At 34.6% G+C, this 22,940-nt stretch overlaps 1 protein-coding gene across 1 annotated transcript in view; it reads right to left on the reverse strand.

The window, feature by feature from the left end:
* Positions 1 to 22,940, reverse strand: part of mGluR (metabotropic Glutamate Receptor) — a 720,415-nt gene that overhangs the window by 311,312 nt on the left and 386,163 nt on the right. The window contains exon 6 of the mRNA XM_072546856.1: positions 19,478 to 19,804. Coding sequence (XP_072402957.1) covers positions 19,478 to 19,804 — 327 coding nt within the window. The remainder of the gene's footprint in view (positions 1 to 19,477; positions 19,805 to 22,940) is intronic.

Here is a 22,940-nt window from a genome sequence, read left to right on the forward strand (position 1 = left end):
CTCCACCTTGCATCTACGTCGTATATCTGTACTTCTAGCTCTGTCCCATAGTGTCTTACCATCAATTTTTCTAAGTGTTTTCATCTCTACTGTTTCTAACATCCTTTTTGTCCTGTCTGTGTCAGGTCTTGTTTCTGCCGCGTATGTCATTATTGGTCTGATGACTGTTTTGTAAATTCTGCCTTTCGTTTCTTTCCCGATATTTTTATTTCTCCATATTGTTTTATTTAGGCAACCTGCGGCTCTGTTTGCTCTATTCACTTGATCTTCTACTTCAGTTTTGATTTTTCTGGAGCTAGTTAATGTGATGCCTAGATATTTAAACTCCATCACTTGTTCTTTTATTTGACCTTCCAGCTCCAATTTACATCTTAGTAAATTTGCTGTTGTAACCATGCATTTTGTCTTTTTTGGGGAAATTTACATGTTAAATTTTCTAGCGGTTATATTAAATTGGTGCAGCATACGTTGTAAATCATCTTTAATTTGAGAGAGTAGTATTGCGTCGTTCGCATAGCAGATTATTTAAAGTTGTTTTTCTCCCATTTGTTATCCTTTTTAGTTCTTACTTTTTTTATTATTCCATCCATAATCAGGTTGAACAATAGAGGACTCAGGGAATCTCCCTGTCTTATCCCATTGCCAGCTTCAATAGGGTAGGTTAGTTCTTCTTCTACTTTTACTTTTATTGTGTTGTTTTGGTAGATATTTTCGATCGTTTTGATTATTCCTAGAGGTATCTCTCTTGCGTATAATAAGTGGATTACGTCTTTTAATTTGACCCGGTCAAATGCCTTCTTAAGGTCCACGAAACATAGATATGCCGATTTGTTGTATTCTATTGATTTCTCTTGCACTTGCCTCATTATAAATATAGCGTCAGTGCATGATCTTCCCAACCTAAAACCTTGTTGTTCTTCTGCTAGTGGTATAATTTCATTCAGTTTATTTGTTATTACTTTGGTTTTTAATTTTAGTGTTGTGTTTAATAAACTAATTCCTCTGTAATTTACCAGGTCTGATTTGTCTCCCTTTTTGAAGAGAGGTATTAGGATGCTTGATCTCCATTCTTGAGGAATTCTGTTTTGTTCTATTATTTTTTGGATTAGTCTTATAAGTTGTTTGGTCAGATCTGGTCCTCCGTACTTTAGGAGTTCGTTTGGTATTATGTCCTCTCCTGGTGATTTTCTATTTTTATTTTTCTTAATGCTTCCTTCACCTCTTCTTCCTCAATATTTATTTCTTCATTTGTCGTCACCTCTGGTGTTGGTGGTGCATTATCCTCACCTTTAGCAAATAGGGATCGAAAGTGGTCTACCCATGTTTCCTTCTGAATACGTTTCGTTTTTCAGAAAACTGCCTGGGATATTGCGGGGTGGATTAAGTAGCTCTGCGGTTACCACAGCCGGGTCCAAGGATGGATAAAATGTGGAAGGTTATCAACCTACCAATCGTAAAAAGCAAATACTGCTAAAAGAAACAATGTACCTCAAATTCGATGGGCACAATTGTATTCAAAATGACTAAGTGTTATTTTTATTTTTAGAGCGAAATGCCTTTAATAAAATATTTAACGAAGAAGGAACTGCTAGAAGAGCTAAAAAAACTGTCCGACATAGAAGGATCTGCTAGTGATGACAGTGACTGCAAAGAAGAAATGCAAGTAAGACATATTGGCCATATGATAGATGATGTCTCATAAAATAAAAACGAAGGAGAGGATGAGGAACAGGAAGAGGCTAATAAGGAAGAAAATGAGGATGATGATGAACATGACGAAAACGATGGTAACTGTGATAACTCCATAACTCTAAAAAAATTGTAAAATACTTACAAAATGTTTAATATGACACGATAATTACCTAATACAACTGATAAAAACTCTTCTGAGGAATATCCAAAAGTTTATTTGAAAATTTTGTTCAATACTCAAATATGTATGTTTGCAAGCTGGAATTGAGAAATTTGTACCATGTAACCTGTAAGAAATAAAATCATTTCACTTACATTGTGTTGACAATCTGAACCCCAGACAGGGCAACGACAAACTATGGAAAGTTCGACCAGTCTTTAATTCAGTTCTAAAGAGATGTAGAGAACTGCAGATAGAAACAATTGTTGCATAGACGAACAAATCATTACCTTCAAAGGAAGATTGTCTGTAAAGTAATACATCAAAAACAAACTTAATGCATGGGGAGTCAAACAATATTTATTGGGTAGTAAAAGTGGATTGATTTGCAATTTTCTAATTTGAAATATGGACAGGGTGCAGCTATCGTATTGCAATTATCAAAAATACTTGAACCTAATAAGTATGCATTCTACTGTGACAATTATTTAACGAGCTATAACAAATTCTTAACTAAAAATCAATACTTCTTGCTGGTACTGTGAGGATCAATAGATTTTCTAAACCACCTCTAACTGATGTAACATATTTTTCAAAAAACGAGAGAGGATCAATGGAACAAATTATCTCTTCTGATGGAATTGTAGTAACCAGATGGATAGATCACAAGCCAGTGATAATGGTATTTAACTTCGTTGGGGTTGGTACAGAAAATGTAAAACGTTAGAATAAAAAAACAAAATGTTTAATTGACGTAAGTCGACCTAAAGTTATACAAAAGTATAATAAGTTTATGGGCGGCGTAGATAAAGCAGATGTTCTTAGTGCATTTTACAGAACAAAAAATCGTTGCAGAAAGTGGACTGTTTGACTAATCTTTCATGCAGTTGACATGGCCCTAACAAACTTTTGGTTAGAGTATATACAAGACATACATCCTTTAGGAATTCCACAAAAAGATATCATGGACCTTCTTTACTTTAGAATAAAAGTAGGTGAAGCCCTCATAAAAGTCAACTCTTGCAATAACCGAAAAAGAGGAAGACCTTCAAGTGATACATCTGGTCCAGTAGTAGCTGCAAAACGCCAAAACATTAAAATTGTCCTCTTACTGAGGTGCAATTTGATATTATTGGATATTTTTCAGAGTACCCACGGCTACCTTTACCTTTCGAATGCAAAAACCCTGGTTGAACAGGAAAATCAAGATGAAAATGTCAGAACTGCAATGTCCATTTGTGCCTTCAAACGAGAAAGAATTGCTTTTTTATGTTTCATATGCCAAAGTTTTTTAGATTTGTTAAGTACTTTTCGGTACAAATGAACTCATAATAATTTTCTTTATATATAGCGTAAAAACTGAACGTTAAATTTTTACTCTCGGTGTTAAAATTTTACTCTCTTTATCTTGTTTTACTAAAATTAGATTAACAATTAAACAATTAAAAAATTGTTAGAACAGTGAGCGATGCATAACTCACAGTCAGTTGAACGCCGCGCCCGTTCGTCAAAATCAAAGAAATGGTTCTCTATGAGAACGGTTTGTTAAGGCGGGGTCCCACCAGTCGCGCTATTCTGCGCTGCGTTGCTCTGCTTCGAGCAGCGCGGAGCAGAACTACACAGAGCGGCGCAACTTTGCGCATGTGATTCTAGAAGAGCAAATAAGTTCCAGTTTTTATTTACGCGCGCACGATGAAAACAAAATTAGCAATAGCAAGTGCTGCTGTTATAGTAATTAACCATTTTTTACAAGAAAAACGAAAGACCCGGAGGAAACGTCGTTATTGGGTTACACCAGTATTTAAAAGTAGACAAGTTTATAATGGAAATAATCTTTTAAGTGATTTAGTTGCAGGACAGTTTCAAAATTTTTGTCGTATGTCGTTACACGACTTCGAGTACCTGTTAACAATGATTGGACCAGTAATAAGAAAGAGATGAAACAAAGCATTTATCAATGTCTACTGAAATTAAAATGTAAAATTAGCTTTGCCTGTGCCCATTGACTTTTTCATTTTCACCTTTTCTCTTCTATATGAAGACAACAAAGACGTCATCTTTGTTTTAGCTTCAGCGACGGAACAACCAATATTGTCTGCAATAAATACCTATGCATCATATTTCTTACTTTTTATATGATAATTATTGCCTTTCGGATTCCACAATTCCGGTTTGTATCTGTATGCCTAAATAAGTTTTTCAACTTCTTCATGATTCCACTCAAAACTCATTGCGAAGATAGTAAAGAAACAGAATAATCTGTAAAAATGGTCTTCAATCACAAACACCGTTCCAACTAAACGCGCACTTTTCTTTGATCTACACTACTTTACCGACAACCAACGGATAATGTTCGTTCTTGTTTGAACTTGCACGGCGCAGCGCTACTTGTCGTTCCCACTAGTCGCTCAAGCTCGCTCCGCGCACAAATGTACCAAAACAAACAGCGCGGCGCAGCGCAGCGCGACTGGTGGGACCCCGCCTTTAGGTTCTGCTGAGCTGCGCGCACTGCAGACCGATAGCCGTGTACGTCGACAGTGTGCGCTGGAATCAACTGCGATTTGATTTGGACGCAAACGTTCAGCTGAGCTTACAGCGTACACATCTATACCGAAATTATAATTGTATCTTTATATAGTTATTATTATTGTAATAATTAAGTGATGTCTACTAAATTTTCTCCCGAGGAAGATGAAAGACTAGTGGATCTAGTACAAATCCATGGAAAGTCTAAAATATTCTCGAAATTTATTCTCATTTTGAAACAATCTTTCTTCGACTGTTAATTTAAAAGCACCTTCTGTATTCAGACATGAAAAAATTTCGTTAACATTTTTATTTCTTTTATTTAAATTTAAAGTTATCAACTCTTCTTTTTCCTCCTCTTCTTGGAGTAATAAAATTATTGCGTTAAGTTTGCAAAAATTTATTTTTTTAAACGTACAACCTTTGCGAGAATAAACGTGAAACTAATTTCTAAACTTGTTTTCAGAGCGACAGAATATTTATGCGAATTAATCTAACAAACCGACTGTGAGTCTCCCAAAACTGCTGTGAGTCGAGTACAACAGATTCTGCTGTACGTGTATGCTGTGCGCTGCGCACTGTTCTAACAAACCGTAGCTTTAGGCAACTTGGAATTTAAACGCAATATTTTTATAATATTTTTCGTATCATTTTCTTGTTCATTTTCCTTTTCTGTTACACCATATACTATAATATTTTTCTTTCTTTCTTCTCTTTTTATCTTTTTTGTTATTTCCTACTACTACTAAGGATTTCCACAGTTTTCACTGTCTTCCTTCACTCAACCGTTTTCTCCAATTTTCCCTGTCATTCCAGTCTCCATCTCGCAGGGTTCTTTTCTCCATAGCCTCGTCGATTTCATCTCTGAATGACCTTCGGGGTCTTCCTCTCTTTCTTCTTCCAATCGGGCTCCATTCTGTGATTTTGTTTATCCAGCGTCCTCTGTCCGCTCTTCTGACGTGGCCGTACCAGGATAGTCTCTTCTCCTCTATATAGTCGATTATGTCTGATTGCACTCCCATTCTCCGCTTAATCTCTGCGTTTTCAATTCTGTCTCTTTTTGTAAGTCTACAGCTTCTCCTCAGGAACTCCATTTCTACTGCTCTTATTCTACCTCTATTTCTCTTGTTTATTGTCCAGTTTTCGGACCCATATGTCAGGATACTTCTTGTCAGGGTGTTATATATTCTCTTTTTTGTCTTTATCGTTATGTTCTTATCCCACAACACTGAGTTTAGTTGTCTTATACAGTTTCTTGTTTGTCTCAGTCTGTTGTTTATATCTTCTTCTGTTGTTCCCTGGTTCGATATTATGGTTCCTAAATACTTGAATTTATCTGTTCCATTTATTTGTCTTCCCTCGTCTATCTCTAGGTTTCTCATATCCTTGTTTTCTGTTGTTAGGTATTCGGTTTTCTTTAAGTTTATTTCCATTCCGTTGTTTTTATATTCTTCTTCTAGTTTTCTAAGCATAAAGCTGAGATCTTCTTCATCTTGTGCGATGACTACTTGATCGTCGGCAAAACTTAAGGTGTATAGGTATTCGTCTCTTACTGGTATGCCCATTCCTTCGCACTTTCTCCTCCATGGTTTGAGTGTCTTTTCCAAGAATATTTTAAACAGAGTAGGGGACGTAGCACAGCCTTGTAGAAGTCCTTTTGTCGTCTTAAATGGATTGTAGGCTTTATTTCCACATTTAATAGCTACTTTGTTTTCTTTGTATAGTGCTTTAACTGCTTTTATTAGTGTTTGTCGGATTCCGAGATCATTCATTGCTTCCCATAATTTGACTCTAGGTATTGAGTCATATGCTTTCTTTAGATCAACAAAGGCCAGATGGACCGGTCTACCTTTTGCCATTTTCTTCTCTATCAGTTGTTCTAATGTGTACGTATGATCTAGGCATGATTTTCCTACTGTGAACCCTGCTTGGTCTTCTCCAATTTTTCCTATTATTTCAGTTTCTAGTTTTTCTTTAATAATTTTCCCGTAAAGTCTACCTACCGACGATATTATACTAATTCCTCTATAGTTTTCACATTTTTCCTGTTTCCTTTCTTATGTATGGATGTGATGTATGCTTGTGTCCATTCCGCAGGTATTTCTTCTCCATTTAGTCCTCTTTCGAACATTCTATGTAGCATGCGGAATAACTTTTCCGTTCCGTTTTTAATTAGTTCGTTTGGTATTCCTCCGGGTCCTTTACCTTTTTTGTTCTTCAATGTCTTGATTGCTCTCTTAACTTCTCCAGGCTTGTTATTTCCCATGTGCTTTATTTTCTGATTTTATTGCTACATTTTCGGCTTTTAATTCTGTAATTTCTACCTTCATTCCCTCCTCCTCAGGCCTAATCCCTTTTGGGATGTGGTGACATCATCAGGCCTTTACAGTTTTTTCACGATTTCTCTCCATCCTTCTCTGTCCTGGGCTAGTTGTTCGGCTTCGTGTAACCCTTGGTTAATCAGTATTTTTGTTTGATCTTACCTTCATTAGATGGATATAATTTTGCTCTTCATCTATTTTTTATTCTATTCGTATATTTGTGTATATCTCTGTGTTGAAAGAATCCGTTGACAATTTTGATTTCGTTTTGTTCAGATGGAGCATTCATATCCTGCTGAGTACAGCCTCCACAGCCAATTTTATTTCGGACAGGGGCCTTTTCGTAATAATAGATCAATCCCTGTGGATCGTCTGAATTAAATATCGACAGGTTCACTCAGGGTACTACTTTCTGTCTCATTTAACTGTGTGATCGTGATGGTCCAATTTTCTCGTTGGACGAAATTGGTGTAATCGATCCCACTCATATTCATAGTTCTGAAACAGATCACACATTTTAGTAACTAGATCCTTTAGACATGCTTATAGGTGTTAAATTGGTTCTTTGGTTCTTAAATTCTGGTCAAATTCTTGGCGAACCAAATAAACCTGCGGACATATAAATCATTTTCAATTATGTTCTATAAGGGCGAGTCTCTACGACTTATTCCAAATTTTATTTCCATCTTTCGTTACTTCTATGGATACAAACATAGATCTTTTCTACAAAAGTTTTGAAAAGTCGAAAACAGTACCTGTTAGTTTTGTCTCACCACATCCAAGCTCGTGAAAGATATTTTTAAGATTTTCCGAAAGTCAACAGGCAGATTTTTTGTTATTTCAATGTTTCTACAAGTCAATCCTCTTTAGTTATTTATCTTTTTTTCTCTTTTTTTTTTGATACTTATTCGTTATTCTTATGCATGTCGTTGTTTTGTATGCTAGCGAATCGTTTCAGGAAAATTCCGAATCTCAAAGAGACATTTGGTTTTAAATTGAATCCGTTAAATTGACTATTTCTTTTTACTGTCACGCAGTATAAAAAACAAACTTTTATTTCATTTTTTGTCTCCAAATTTCTTACTAGAGCGCTTATTCAGATTTGAAAGCTCAATGGTTTTCCGCTAGGCACATGCGCAATGGCGTCCTTGCCAAATTCACCTATGACTTGTGTGATTTCTACCTGTCCTTATGTTTAAGTCTCCCATGATAACTATATCCTGAGCTCTGCCATTTTTAGTAATATCTGAGTGTAGTTTTTCAAATATAGTGTCTCTAATGATGAGGAATGCATCATCACTGTGATTCATGATTTTATTTGTATTTATTTTTAATAAAAATTAATCCATTACAAAATATCTGATTACTTTATGGAATCAGCTGAATACCAATCGATTACAAAAGCTTTTACATTAATAATTTGAACAAAGACGTTATTAGATGTGCGAAATAAAACATGTGTCGATATTGATTTTGGTCGAGAAATATAATTAGTAACAATACATCTCATAACAATGAGGACACCCCACAAAGTAATGCACAAATAAATATTAATTTAAAAATCAATAAAATAAAGATTGAAGAAAGTGTATTATTAGAAAATCAAACAATAAAATAGTTTTATCTTTTAAAGTGACATTTCAGTTTCAGGAGAGCTTAAAAACACTTTGGGTTTTGACTAAAAATCTGTTTGTAATGTTATTTGTCTTTACACACCTCTTCTGAAAACCTTAAAAAATTGCCTAAAAAAGGTTAGTAATGAAAATAGGCCAAGTAACTTTAGTTACTGAAAAAGTCACATTCGCTATTTACCTAAGTGACTATTGTTAGAATTTTAGGCTATAAAAAATAGCGAATCTGCATTTGTGTTAAAGGAGAATGTACTTATGTATCACCTATTGATTGGTTTTCTCATGAGGTAGGTGAACAGAATAGAGAACTTTAAGATTGAACATAATTTAATGAAATGCTAAACTGTTTTATAATTTTGCTTTAAAATTTAGAAGATTATTGGTTTAGTTGTTATGATTCGCTCTCAGATTCTTCAGAGGCATCTGGCTCTGGAAGGGCATCTCGTACACTATCATCAGAGGGAAAATTTGTGTAGAAATCATGGTAAACACGTGGTATTTGAAGATCCTTACAAAACTTTTAAAGGTCTTTTAGGTTTTTGGTAGTAATTGGGAACCTCGATTTGTAAGGTTTTATTGGAGAATTATTAGAAGAAGGTCTTCCCTGTTTGTTTTTCATCTGTTTTGTAATGTATTTTACAAAAGGTGCGTCATCTAAGTAATTAGTCCTCACGAATACCGCATCTGGATGAGTTGACAGGTACTTAAGTCACTGCCTAAATATTGGTATTCTGATCTCTTCCTTGCATAGTGTGATTCCATTCTTGGGAACGATGAAATGAGATCTCTTCTGAAATGAATTTTTCATTTATAGAGTTTACTTAATTTGGTGCATCTTTTTTCCCTTGTAGGTCAGTTGGGAGAATTCCACTAGAGTTAACCTTTTTAAGAGCCCTGCTTATAAGTGACTGAAATATATAAAGTACCGAGATAAAATTCGCTACACACATTGCCATTTTCAGTAAAAAAGTGTGTTTTTTGGTGTAAGCTCTTTGTAACTCCACCGCTTTTGTCACTTTTCTTGATTTTGGTTGCATAGTAACGTGTTTTATGAAAAACTGTCGTTGTTCTAATAGGGATGGCAATTTATGGAAATCATTATAGATTTTTTTTCTCTCTTAGGCTCGGTTACATTAGTTAAACATTTATGCTTGACTTGGCCAGAGCATCTTGGATGTTTTAGAGGCGTTGCATTAATTAATTTTCCTTTTACGGTTAAATATTCGAGACCTTTCAGTCTCTTGGATGCTTCCTCTTTAGTCTTGTATAAACACCATTTTTGGGACTTTTTGCTTTTTTGGCGATAAATAATTCTCATTTTGTGCTGGGTTGAGGTGATCATTTATAATAGGTCTATCACTGGGATCACTGCTTCTAGCCGGTATTTCAACACCAACATTATCATTAGGTTGCTGCAAATACATAATAAATAAATTCGACTTACCACAAGATTAAAGTTACAGTAATAAGATTGAGAAGTCCCACTTTACCATGTAAGTTCCACTTCCAGTCAAAATTCGAAAATAATATGCCCCTTTCGTTATTTTCGACACATTTGCTTGTCTACCTATCGAATATTCATATTCGACTGTTTAGCGTTGTGAATAGTGGAGTAGGTGTAGATTCGTTAAACTAAAAATAGTCAACAATGACGTAAATCTTGAACCTGCACATTCGCTGTTTTAACTGGAATATACATCTTGACAAGCCATAGCTGTTTAGTCTATTAGTTTGGATACGTCAATTTTGCACACCAATTTCGCTACTTTACCAGTTTGATCACGATATTGAATACAGAATGTTTCGAGACATATTAGTAGTAACAATATATCTTATAAAAATGACGACATCCCACAAAGTAGATGACAAATCTGCTGAAGATTGGGTAATCAATCCTTAGTGTAAAGTAGGGTTAGGACCAACAAAGAAAAGACAAATGGTCCCCTCCGCGAAGAAGGTTAGGTGTATGGGTAACAATTCTACCTTGTAAAAAATCCACTTGTGAAAACTAACGAGATGCCTTGGAATACATTTGAAAACATGAAAACAAGTCGTCTTCGTTATTTTCGCTGGTTATAGTTAGGTTGCTAGTTTTTTGGTGTTACCTTTTTCTCTTTTATTATTTGTTGTTGGCTGTTATTCCATTTCCATATTTCGCCGTCTATAATTAGTTTCTGGTATCGTATTATTACATTTTTCCTCGTACTCTCTTTCTTCAATTTCTTAATTTTTTCGTTTAGTGTGTAAATTTTTTTTCTAATTAATCTATGAGTCTTATAGCTTTTTTATTTGTTTCTCATTTGTTGCAAAGCGTTTTTGTTTCATCTTTGTAGTCTTTGTTAATCTTTTTGTTCCTTAATTTGCATTTTTAGTTGTGTGATTTCGTCTCCAGGTCAATATTGTTCTTGTTTTATGTCTTTTACGAGGGTGGATTGATAAAAAACTAGCCTTTGATAGAAAAAACAAGTTTTTTGGAATTAAATCGATTTATTTCTCAACATAGCCCCCTTTTAGCTTGATACACTTATTAAGACAATGTTCTAATTTTTTCATCCCATCCGAATAGTACTTTTGCTCGAGCTCTTCAAAATAGGCCGAAGTTTCAGCGACGACTTTATCATTTGTTGCGAAACGGCGTCCTCCGAGCCATTTTTTTAGGTTTGGAAACAGGAAAAAATCGTTGGCGGCAAGATCTGGTGAATACGGGGTGTTCAACCAATTCATAGCCCAATTCGTGTAATTTTGCCATGGCGACGGCCGATCGGTGAGCCGGTGCATTGTCTTGGTGAAAGAGCACTTTTTGCGTTCCAAACCGGAGCGTTTTCGACGCAATTCGGCATCTAATCGATCCAATAATGCTTGCCTAGTACTCACCATTGATTGTTTTTCCTTTTTCCAAGTAGTCGATTTGAATGATGCCCTTCGCATCCCAGAAAACAGTCGCCATCACTTTGTCGGCCGAATGTGCACTCTTTGCCTTCTTCGGCGGCCCTTCGCCGTGTTTGCGCCACTGTTTCGACTGTTCTTTGGTTTCCGGTGTGTAATAATGCACCCAGGTTTCATCAACGGTGATAAATCGGCGAAAAAAATCCTTTGGGTCGTGCCGTATCATCGGCAAAAGCGTCTCCGAAGTGGTCACACGTTTTTGCACTTGATCGATTGTCAGCAAACGCGGCACCCATCGCGCGGTAGCTTTTTCATGTCCAAATGATGGTTAATGATGTTGTGTACCCGTTCGTAGGAAATGTTTAGGACCTTTTTTAACTCGCGGAGCTTAATTCGACGATCTGCCATAATCATGTCATGGACTTTGTTGAACATTTCCGGCGTGGTGACTTCATTTGGCCTCCCGGGACGCTCATCATCAAAAACACTCGTACGACCACGAACAAATTTAGCTTTCCAAAATTTTACTGTTGCTAACGAACGTGCAACCTTATCGTAAACTTCGTCCAGGTCGGCTTTAATTTGCATATTCGTTTTACCCTTTTTGTGGAGGAACTTAATCACCGAACGATACTCGACTTTTTCCATTTCTCCGAAAATACAAAATTTGCTTGCTTTTGACAGCTGAAAAACCAAACTAATTGTTTTTAAAACTTAAAATTTTGACAGACGTCATGTCATGAATGGCAAATGTCAACACCGTAACCAATTCGGTATCAAGTAGCGCCATCTAATAAAGGCTAGTTTATTATCAATCTATCCTCGTATATCCATTCCCTCATCATTTTCATCATTTGATCCATTTCATTTATAGTTTCTTCATCTTTTTTTGCGGTATTCTCGATGTTTTTTTTATTTTTTGCTGTAGTATTCCTCCTTTTGTCTTCTCTTTTTCTCTTCATCAGTTAGCTAGTCATCTGAATTCATCGTTCTTTATTCCTAGTAATTTCCTGTGCTAGTTATAAGTCACCAGGTCACGGATGTAGTTATGAAAAATCTATACTCACAGTTCAAATTTCCACCGTGGCCACTGGCCGTGCCCAATTCTCCAGAACTTTTATTTTTAGTGAAAAATCAGAATACGACCCTACTTATCTGTTTATAATCCTTTTTTTATAACATAACTCACCAATTATTCATTTTCGGAGAAATTCTATATTGAAGTTCCTCTCTTAGGTATCTGATTTCTTTTGTAAGTTTATTTATGGTTTTTGCTGTTTATCCAAAGCTTGTTGGATGTAAACCAAGATATGTATGTCTGTTTCATATATTACAACAAGGCTTTCGATAAAGTCCGCCACAAATAGCTAATGGACGTCCTCAAAGCAAAACAATTACAATACAATGACCTTCGAATTATAACAAATCTATATTATAAACAGCAGGCATACATACGCATTAATGAACATACATCAGAAGAGTTCGAAATTAAAAGAGGAGTGCGACAGGAGTATGTATTGTCACCACTACTATTCAATGCATACTCTGAAGAAATTATGAAAAGATCTCTTGAGGGAAAAATAGCAGGAATAAAGGTCAATGGAACACCAATTAACAACATTAGATATGCAGACGATACTATCATAATAGCAGACAACCTCCAAGACCTCCAAAAGTTAATGAACAAGATAGTTGAGTATAGAGAAGAATATGGATTTAATAAACATCAAGAAACCTAAATTTATGAGGATATCAAAAACCCAAAATAATGATGAAAGCCTAACAATTAACAGTAAAACTTTAGAACAAGTTGAAAACTACAATTATCTTCGCACCATAATTAATTACACAAACGATTACTCCAAAGAAATCAAAGTTTGAATAGAGAAAGCACGAACAAACTTCAATAAAATGAGAATAGGTACTTTGTGCAAGAGAACCGAAATTAGATTTAAGAGTTAGGCTGGCAAGCTGTTAAATTTTCTCAACTCTGCTTTACGGGATAGAAGCATGGACACTGAACGCGTCGACTACTAAAAAGTTGAAATCATTTGATTTGTGGGTGTATAGAAATATCCTGAAGATATCATGGACCGAGCATGTAACAAACAACGAAGTCATGAGAAGAGTCAACAAAAGAATGGAAATATTGGAAACCATTAAGACACGTCAGCTGCCATACCTGGTGCATGTTATGCGTAATAAAAATACAAAATACTTCAAGTAATTATACAAGGGAAAATCCAGTGCAAGAGAAGTGTAGGAAGGAGAAGAATCTCATGGTTGCGTAACTTGAAGGAATGGTATCATTCAAACTATTTAGAGCGGCAGCATCTAAGATCAGAATAGCCATATTGATTGCCAACCTCCGTCACGGAGATGGCACGTAAAGAAGATGACACTACCCAGCTATGGAAACCTGGAAAAAGAAGTGAGAGATCAAGCAAATAGACTGGCAGTATGCCTTAATAACACTAAAGCGAAACAGATACATTAACACTGAGATGGAGTCAAAAATATATAAAGCCAGTATAAGATCAATAATGACATATGCCTCGGAAACAAGACACGACACAGCCACTTGAAACTAAATAGAAAAAAAATTAAATAACCACATAAGCAGAATGAAGGAGATCCGTGTCGTCAAAATAGCAAGAGATAAGTCACCAATCGGCAGAAGAAGTATCGGACAACAGCGCAAAAGATGGAGTGACAACCTTCCATAGAGGCATTAATCCGCCAGTGAACAAGCAGAATTGCTTATAAAGAGGAAGAAGAAAAATAAGTTTGCTGTATGTATAGGCTGGCCTCTACAACATCACATATCTTTTGTTCCCAAAAACGGTAATCCTACAAACTTCTGATAAAAAGTCTGACAAAAGTCTGATTCAATAAAGGAATGGTCCATTATAGGATTTGTTGGCTTTACCGTCTAGAAAGGCTGGGAAGTCCAAATTAAGACGGAGAATTTACGAAAAACTAAGAGAAATTGATCTAAATTATGTCCAGGACCTCATGAGGGATATACGAAGGAACTTGCGTTTGGTAGAGTAGAGTTAGGTCGATAGTATTGTTTAGTTAAGTATTGAGTCATAATTTTATGATAACTATAGTCCGTCTAGAAAGTATCCGGAAATAAAACAGAATTATTATTTTACGGTATTTATGTCTATCACTTATAATATAAAATTTCAATAAATAATTCATCTCATTTACTTATACAACCTCCATTTAAATCTTTACCATAATAATAAGGCCATAATTTTCGATAATGGTGTTCCAGGCCTGTAAAACTGACCAAATCAAACCTTCTTTATCTCGTGGCGCTGCTCGTTCTACTTTAATCTTCATCAGTCTCCATATGTTTTCAATGGGGCTAAGATCTGGATATGCTGCTGGCTAAGGAATTGTTGCCAATTCGTGTTCTTGCATCCAAGCTTGAGTATAAGCAGAAGTATGGCATCTTGCATTATCTTGCTGAAAACGCCACCCCTCTGGATATAAAACATGAGCCGTTTCGAGAAGAAAACCATTGGGGATGTCACAATATTTCGCACTATCAACAGTACCATTAACTATACAGAGAAGTGTAGCACAACGCTGAGATATTGCTCTTCAAACGATTATTTTAGTGGGAAATTGAAAAATTTGAACGGTAACATTTTCTCTTGATAGGACTTGCACCAGATGATTTGCACCAAGCTGAAGACAAGTTTCATTAGATATAAAGACATTATTAAAATTATCATCTCGAAAACGTTGACAAAAATCTATTCTTCGTTGCCTTTGCAGAGGTGCCATTGTAGGGATTTTTTTTTGGATTCCTTGATATGTAGCCTTGCTTTTTCAGTGACATGCGGACAGTTTTTGGGCACACTTTTATTCTTCGTTGATTTATAAATCTGTTCGCCAATTTTCGAAACCCTAGCAAGGATTTTGTCGTCCTAAAGCCACTAAAGCATTTAAATTGTTTCCGCGAATCTTACGAGGTCTACCCGAAACTGGTCTATGTCTCATATATATGCCATTTTTTATCCTCTTTATTGTCTCATACACTGCACTTTTTCCGAGTTCAGTCAATTTCACTAATTTTTTAACGTTTCGGATACCCTTTCTATACAAATATTCCACCACTTTTCTTTTTTCTACTTGAGACATTATTTCAGAAATCTTAAGTCTGTTTACATACAACAAAATATTTTACAGATGGTGTTGTCATGCGATTTTGTTCATAACCTACTATCGGCACAACGAACTTGATGCATTACTTTTGTCTTAAAATGTTCTTCTTCTTTAGGTGCCGTCTTCTTAGCGAAGGTTGGCGATGACCTCTGCAAAGCCTTCCCTATTTTGGGCTTTCCTTATTAAACTTTGAAAGTCTAATCCTGTCCAAACTTTGATGTTGCGCAGCCAGGTCATTTGTCGTCTACCCGGGCCGCGTCTGCCTTCTATTTTCCCTTCTATAGTAAGCTGAAGAAAGTTATACCTGTCGTGTCTAAATATGTGTCCAAGATAAGACGTTTCACGGTTCTTGACAATGAGTTCACGTTCTCTATTCGTACGCCTTAAAATTTCTTCATTTCTAACGCGGTCGGTCCATGGAATTTTCAGCATACGACGAAATACCCACATCTCAAAGCTCTCTAAACGTCGTAACGAGCTGACTGTTAACGTCCAAGCTTCCACGCCGTGTAATAGTACACTATATACATAACATTTTATCATGCGGTATCGTAGGGACAAATCAAGATTACGGGTAATGAGTAACTGTCGTATCTTTAAGAAGGTGTTTCTTGCCTATTCTATTCTACATTTAACCTATTGTTCTTGGTCTAAGGTTTCATGTATCCAACAGCCTAATCTTAAAATGTTACAAAAAGGAAATCTATTAAAATTAGAAAAACTATAAAATTCCGGATACTTTCTAGACGGACTATATTTAGAGTTTAAATAAATTTCTTCATAAAAAAATTAGATAATTATTTTGTGTTAAAACTTTTAGGGCATAGGTTATGTTCAAATTTATGTCTTAGAGTTGTAGTAATAAATCGACATGGAATAATAAATTTCTTAAGTTCTTGATAACATATGCTCGTGGACAAATACTTATAGAATGGATAGAAACTATTGGCTTAGTAGTTGGTTTAAACACTGGTCTGGAGCCAACGTTTACAAGGGCAAATTTGCGTTCGTTTACCGACGCTAAATACTCCATAAGAATTTATTCCAGAAAATTTGAGACTTGACCATGCTGCCGGATGACACAACTATGAAACATCGCTACATTGAATCTTAGACGGTAAATGTGGGGACTACTAATACGAGGTCACCAGTGTATAATATTAAGGCCAAAAATCGTAATAATGGATGGGTAACACAACAATCATTTTCACATAACCAAACATCACTGATTTATTGTTGTAAACTCATACTTGTATCTGGGATCAATGATCCCAAACACAAGGATACTAAGAGAGGAGATAAACCGTAAGTTAAATCTGAAAAGACATTCAAATTTCAATAAAGCAAAAAATGAGATTGGCCAACTATTTAATATTTAAAGTTAAACAAAGAAAATGTGGAGAATCATCCTTTAAGGAAAGATCATTTAAGGACAGATTCCGAACAAGATGGATTGGCCAAATCACAGGACTCTTCAAATGAACAATTTAAGAATTAAAAAAAAATTAACAAAGACAAAAGAGATCTATGGAAATGGATTATAGATGACATAACAACAACTAGTACATTCCTTTATATACAATAAGTCGAAACATATTATGTAAAAATTAAAATCCAAGAAAACCTATTACAAATGCTACATCAAATTTAAAAAATGTAAATATTAAAAATATAAGGAACTTAATCCACTTTAAGAATTCTTCTTCTGGTTCCTATCCGTTTCGGATGTTGGAAATCATATTGGTAATCATGACCTTGCTCGCTGCGGCTCGAAACAGCTCCGATGAGGTTTTCTTAAACCATGTTCTTAAATTCCGCAGCCATGATATTCTCCTTCTACTCGGGTCCTCGCTTACTTTTGACTTTACCTTGCAATATAGACTGCAGCAGGGAGTAACATTGCTAATTTCTCATAACGTGTCCCAGATATTGGAATTTTATGCGTTTGATCGTAAACACAATCTCTGGTTCCTTCTTCGTTTTTTCTAGAACTTCCTTGTTTATGATCCTTGCTGTCCATGATATTCTCAGCATTCTTCTATAAAGCCACATCTCAAATGCTTCAAGTTTTTTAATAGTGGTGTCTGTAAGCGTCCATGCCTCCGCCCCGTACAACAACACAGAGAAAACATACCATCTCAAATGTCTCATTTTTGTATCTAGGGATATGTTGTGACTTTTGAAGATGGCGCTCATTTTGTTAAAGACCGTTCTTGCCTTTCCTATGCGGCACTTTATTTCCTGTACATTGCTCCACTGTTCGTTTATAATAGTTCCCAGGTAGCAATACTGTTTTACTCGCTCTATCTTCGTCCTATTAATGTATAGATGAGCCCCATTTATATTCTCCTTGCTGATAATCATTTGTTTCGTTTTGTGGGTATTAATGTTTAGTCCGTATTGTTGACTGTACTCGTTTATTCTGTCCATTAGCCTCTGAAGTCCCTCTAAACTATCTGCTATCACCATGGTGTCGTCGGTATATCTAACATTGTTTACTCTTTCACCATTTAGAAGGATGCCTTCGTCTATTCCGTAAAGAGCCTCATTAAAAATTTTCTCTGAGTACATATTAAATATCAACGGCGATAGGATACATCCCTGTCTAACTCCACGTAGTATTTTTATGTGATCTGTTTCTTCTTCGTTAATTTTCATGTATGCGGTCTGATTCCAGTATAGTTCTGAAATTATTCTGAGGTCTTTGTCATCCAGGTCTACTTCTTTTAAAATGTTTATCATCTTTTGATATTGAACTCTGTCAAATGCCTTTTCATAGTCGATCAAGCACGCGTATACGTCGCAGTTAACGTTCCTGCATCTTTGAATCAGTACCTGTACTCCGAAAAGTGCCTCTCTGGTACCCACTGCGTTAATGAAGCCGAACTGTCTCTCCGATATTTGTTCCTCGCACTTCTTATAAATTCTTCCATGGATGACTTTAAGAAACAGTTTCAACATGTGGCTCATTAGGCTGATTGTTCGATATTCTTCGCACTTTTTAGCCCCATGTTTTTTAGGTATCGCTATGAATTCTGATTCTAGCCATTTATCAGGGATGATTCCTGTATTGTATATTTGATTGAAGACAGCCGTGATCCAATTTATTCCTTCTTCCTCCAAGAGTTCAGAAAAATTCAGCTTCGATATTATCAGGACTTACAGCTTTCCTGCTTTTCATCCGTTTTATTGCTTCTTCTACCTCGGATTTAAGTATGTCCGGGCCCGTCATCCTCTCTGAAAATGGATGCCTATAATCCGTTCTTTGATCTTGAAAAAGTGTCTCCAAATATATTCTCCATTTGTCTTTCATCTCTTGGGTGCCAATGATTAATTTTCCATTGGTGTCTATGAGTTTCATTTGTGTTCGCTTTTTAAAAGTACCCGTTATTTCTTTTACCTTTTTGTGTACATTAAAATTGTTATGCTTGGCTTGTAGTCTTTCTATTTCTTTACATTTCTCTACAGCTTCTTTTTCTTTAGCTTCTCTAATTAACCTTCTGCGTTCCATTAAGTGAAGGATTTCTGGAGTCATCCAAGATTTCTTCTTTGTTTCTTTGTTTGCTTTTAGCAGATCTTGTTTAGTTTTCTTAATTATTTCTTCGAATTGATTGATTTCTCGTTGGATGTTATTTTCTTCTTTTAGTTGTTTAACTTGGTTGTTAATATATTCCCCCACTTGCTTTTTAACTTCCGGATGTTGCAGGGCTGTCATGTCGTAGTTAGGTCTAGATTTTTTCTTTATTGTCTTCAGTCTCACATCCATGACTCCCACTAAACGTATGTGGTCAGATTCAATGTCCGCTCCTGGATATGTTTTGACAGATTTAAAACTGTTTCTGAATCTTCTATTTACCAATATATAATCTATCTGGTTTCTAGTTACGTTATGGGGTTTATCTGCTGGTGCCTTCCATGTATACAATCTCCTCGGTGGTAGTTTATAAAATGTGTTTAGAACCACCACTTTAAGGATAGAATTTTATTTAAGCTATAATCCAGTATAATTTAATGAGTAAATTATTAGTTGATATTATTGATAATGGCTATAACTATGTTGTAAAAAACTATTAACTTACCCCACACGTTGAGACAATCGAAGTTCTGGGCTGCAGACATTAAAAGTATAGTTAGTTTCAAGCGGAATATTCTTTTCAAGAACACACGCGAAAGTATCTTCCCAATACTGCTCAAACCAGGGATTTCTTGTGTTTCGTTCAGGTGTCAATGACATCATATATTCGTCAAATCCGGGAATATTATTCGACTGCAGTTCAACTGTAATAGCGCCTTCTGCTACATCTTCTAGGCCTTCGACCAGCTTTTGCTGTTTGCCCCAACCATCACTTGCTACCCAGTAGAATGCTTGACTGGCATTTAGTCTTTTGGCAGCCTGAAGAATTCGTCTGCAAAAAAAAATGAGTACTTGTAGTTGTAGTCGTTACGGCTATATTCGCGGTTAGACACTTTGTTGAACACAATAATTTATTTTTGTGGAAAATATTTTAAAAAGTAAATCATGTATACGTTAATTAACAAACTAATTCTTATTGTTACAGATAGCATGGAGCAGTAATGCAATTAATGTTACAAAGTTTTTAGGAAAACAACAACAGGCCGAAAAACAGACTTCAACGCTTAAAAGAGGAGTGTGATTTATCTTATGTGAATTTTTGCGAAATAGTAGGTTCAGAAAAACTGCAAAAATTAAATGATTATACTAATGCAAAAACTGATGAAAATTTTCAAATACTCCTAAAAATAATTTGGATTCCGAAAACAATTTGGATCTTGGATTTGGATCTATTGCAGATACCTCTATGATAGATCGGTTACTGAGGGTTTTTACCACTGAATTCTTTATAACTGAATCGATTCATTTGAAATTTTGTGTGTTGGTAAATAATTACTCAAGGAACAAAAGTTATTAAGTGCCGATGTGCGCTTCCATCCTGGGGGTGTTTGCCACCTCTTTTCGAGGGTGAAAATTTTTTCACTCAAAATAACCACGCTATTCGATAGAAGAACAAATTTCAAACAAAAAATGTAGTAACCATTTTTTTTGCTAGATTAATACTTTCTGAGTTATTCGCTGTTGAAAAATGTCATTTTTCGTTAAAAAAAAAACATGTTTTTCAAAGGTTTTTTAAGAATAGCTCTGAAACTAAGAGTTTTATAAAAAAAAGTGTAACGACTAAAATTAAAGCACATAAAAATACAAAAAGGTAGTGTTTTTAATGAATATTTTCAGTTCAATATTAACTGAGTTATGGCTGTTCAAAGAAGGTCTGTTTTTGTTTTTGTCTTTCAATGCGAGTATTTAACGTTAAATAACGGAAAACGGGTACATTTTTCGACAAAACCTCATATAATATTTTTAAAAGAGCTTGAAAAGACCTTTAAAATAAGTGATAGTAAAAGTCCTTTGCACCAACTGTACGTGAGATACGATCAAAAAAACGATGGGTTTCTCAAATTTTTGTAAAAAAAACGCAATAAAACTAACGTCATGTTCACTAGGATTAAACTAAATTGTTTTACTTAAAGAATTCACTTTATTTTAGTGTTTTTTGTATGATCCAAAAGTTTAGCCACTTTAGAGTACCCAGGTTTTGAAAAAAGTATGATTACATTTTTTTTTGTAAATATTAAAAAAAATTTTTTTTTTATATTAACTTCAAAACTATAAAAGATACGTAAAAGATGACATAATACAAAATAATAGGTTTTTTTTCAACAAAAATTTTCATTTTTTAATTTTTTTTGTAGCTTAAGAAATAACGGAGATATAGTTGGTTGAAGTTTGCTTTATAGCGCATGAACCACTGGTCTCCGACCTTTTGACCCTTCATCCTTTAAACAAGGACTTTAGAACGTTTTAACATTCCTATGCTTATAGCCCGTTAAATTACATGTAAAATCGTTTTTTATGCATGTTGTAGCATCAAAATTAACCGAGTTATTGTAAAAAACCAATAGTACTTTTTAGAATAAATTTTGGAGCATGGAAAAATTTTATAACTTGGAGCATTAGATTTATTTTTAGTTCTTTGGAAAATAAAAAAATTGTAATATATTATAAACTAATTTTTTTCTATTTATGTCCATGTCTAAGTTAAGGATTTAAGGATTTTATTTTCATCAAAAGACGTGCTTGTAAGGGTTGAAAAAAGTAGGCTCATTTTATAAGTAAAAAATTAATTTTTGTCTACAAACAATGCACTCTAAAAATGTTTCAAATCGTTAAAAATATTTTTTAAATCATTTTTGACAAAGGGGGTGGTTGTGAGGGTTGAAATGTTGAAATTATAATAAAATGTTATTTTATAAGCAAGAAATTAATTTATGTTTAATAAAATGCACTAAAGAAATATTTCAGACCAATAAAAATATATTAAATTAATTAAAAAAAAAGGGGTTGGTTGTGAGAGTTGAAATGTTGAAATCATAATAAAAAGTTATTTTATATGCAAAAAATTAATTTTCGTTACATAAAATGCACTCAAGAAATGTTTCAAACCGATAAAAATATTTTTTAATTCATTTTTAATTCATTTTTGTCATAAGGGTGGTTGTAAGGGTGGAAAATTTCCAATAAATAAAATATTATTGTATAGCTAGGGTATTAATTTTTATTTGTCTTTAAATACATAATTGAAATGTCTCAAGCTGCTACGACTTTTTTTTCATATTATTTTTATAAAAAGTATTAGCTTTTAAGGGGTTTTAAAGGGTTTTAAGGGCTGAAAATTGTAAATAATTAATTTTCATATTAGAGAACATATTATAATATTTACCTTATGCGAATAAACAAGATTTAAGTGCATAAAATAATTAAATACGTGTTTTTTCCAGTTTCTTCAATAAGGGGTAGTTTTCACCCCTTAAAAACAAAAATCAAATCTAGAGCGTATATAACTTTTGAAGTGGAGGGTGAGATAAGCTTAATTTGAAATTTTCAAAGAAATCGATGCAGTTATAAAAAATTCGGAGGTGTTACCATATTTTAAGCCTCAGTAACTGGACTATGATTACTATAGAGGAAATTGATTTACCTGACGTTCCAATATTTGACGATAATATTGTAATACCTCAGATCACAGAAAAAACTAATATAGCCAGCACACCAATAATGATGGATGATGATGTTGTTATTCCCGGAACTTTAGCTCAAGCTTACCTATATGAAAGTTTACTTGATTCTAGTAATTTTAAAGATATTACTGATTCAAATGAGACTGATTTTGTAGTAGAGCATTCTAATAAGAATAATAATCATCAACCAAAATCTGTGTCAAATACTAGCTCGAGCAAAGAATTTAAAGATTATTTGATGTGGCCGAAAACTCCTGAAAGAAAAGGCAAGCTTCAGACTGAATGACTTTTTTTTGTTATCACACCAAGTGATTGGAAAAAATTTTATGAAGAAAAGCAGAGGGATAAGACAGAAAAAGAATGGAAAAAACAAGAAAATAAAATAAAGAAAGAAGAAAATAAAGTAAAAAAAAATGAAAATAAGTAAAGAAAAGAACAAGATAAATT

Source organism: Diabrotica undecimpunctata, chromosome 10 (genome assembly GCF_040954645.1).
Source record: "Diabrotica undecimpunctata isolate CICGRU chromosome 10, icDiaUnde3, whole genome shotgun sequence".
Lineage (NCBI taxonomy): Eukaryota > Metazoa > Arthropoda > Insecta > Coleoptera > Chrysomelidae > Diabrotica > Diabrotica undecimpunctata.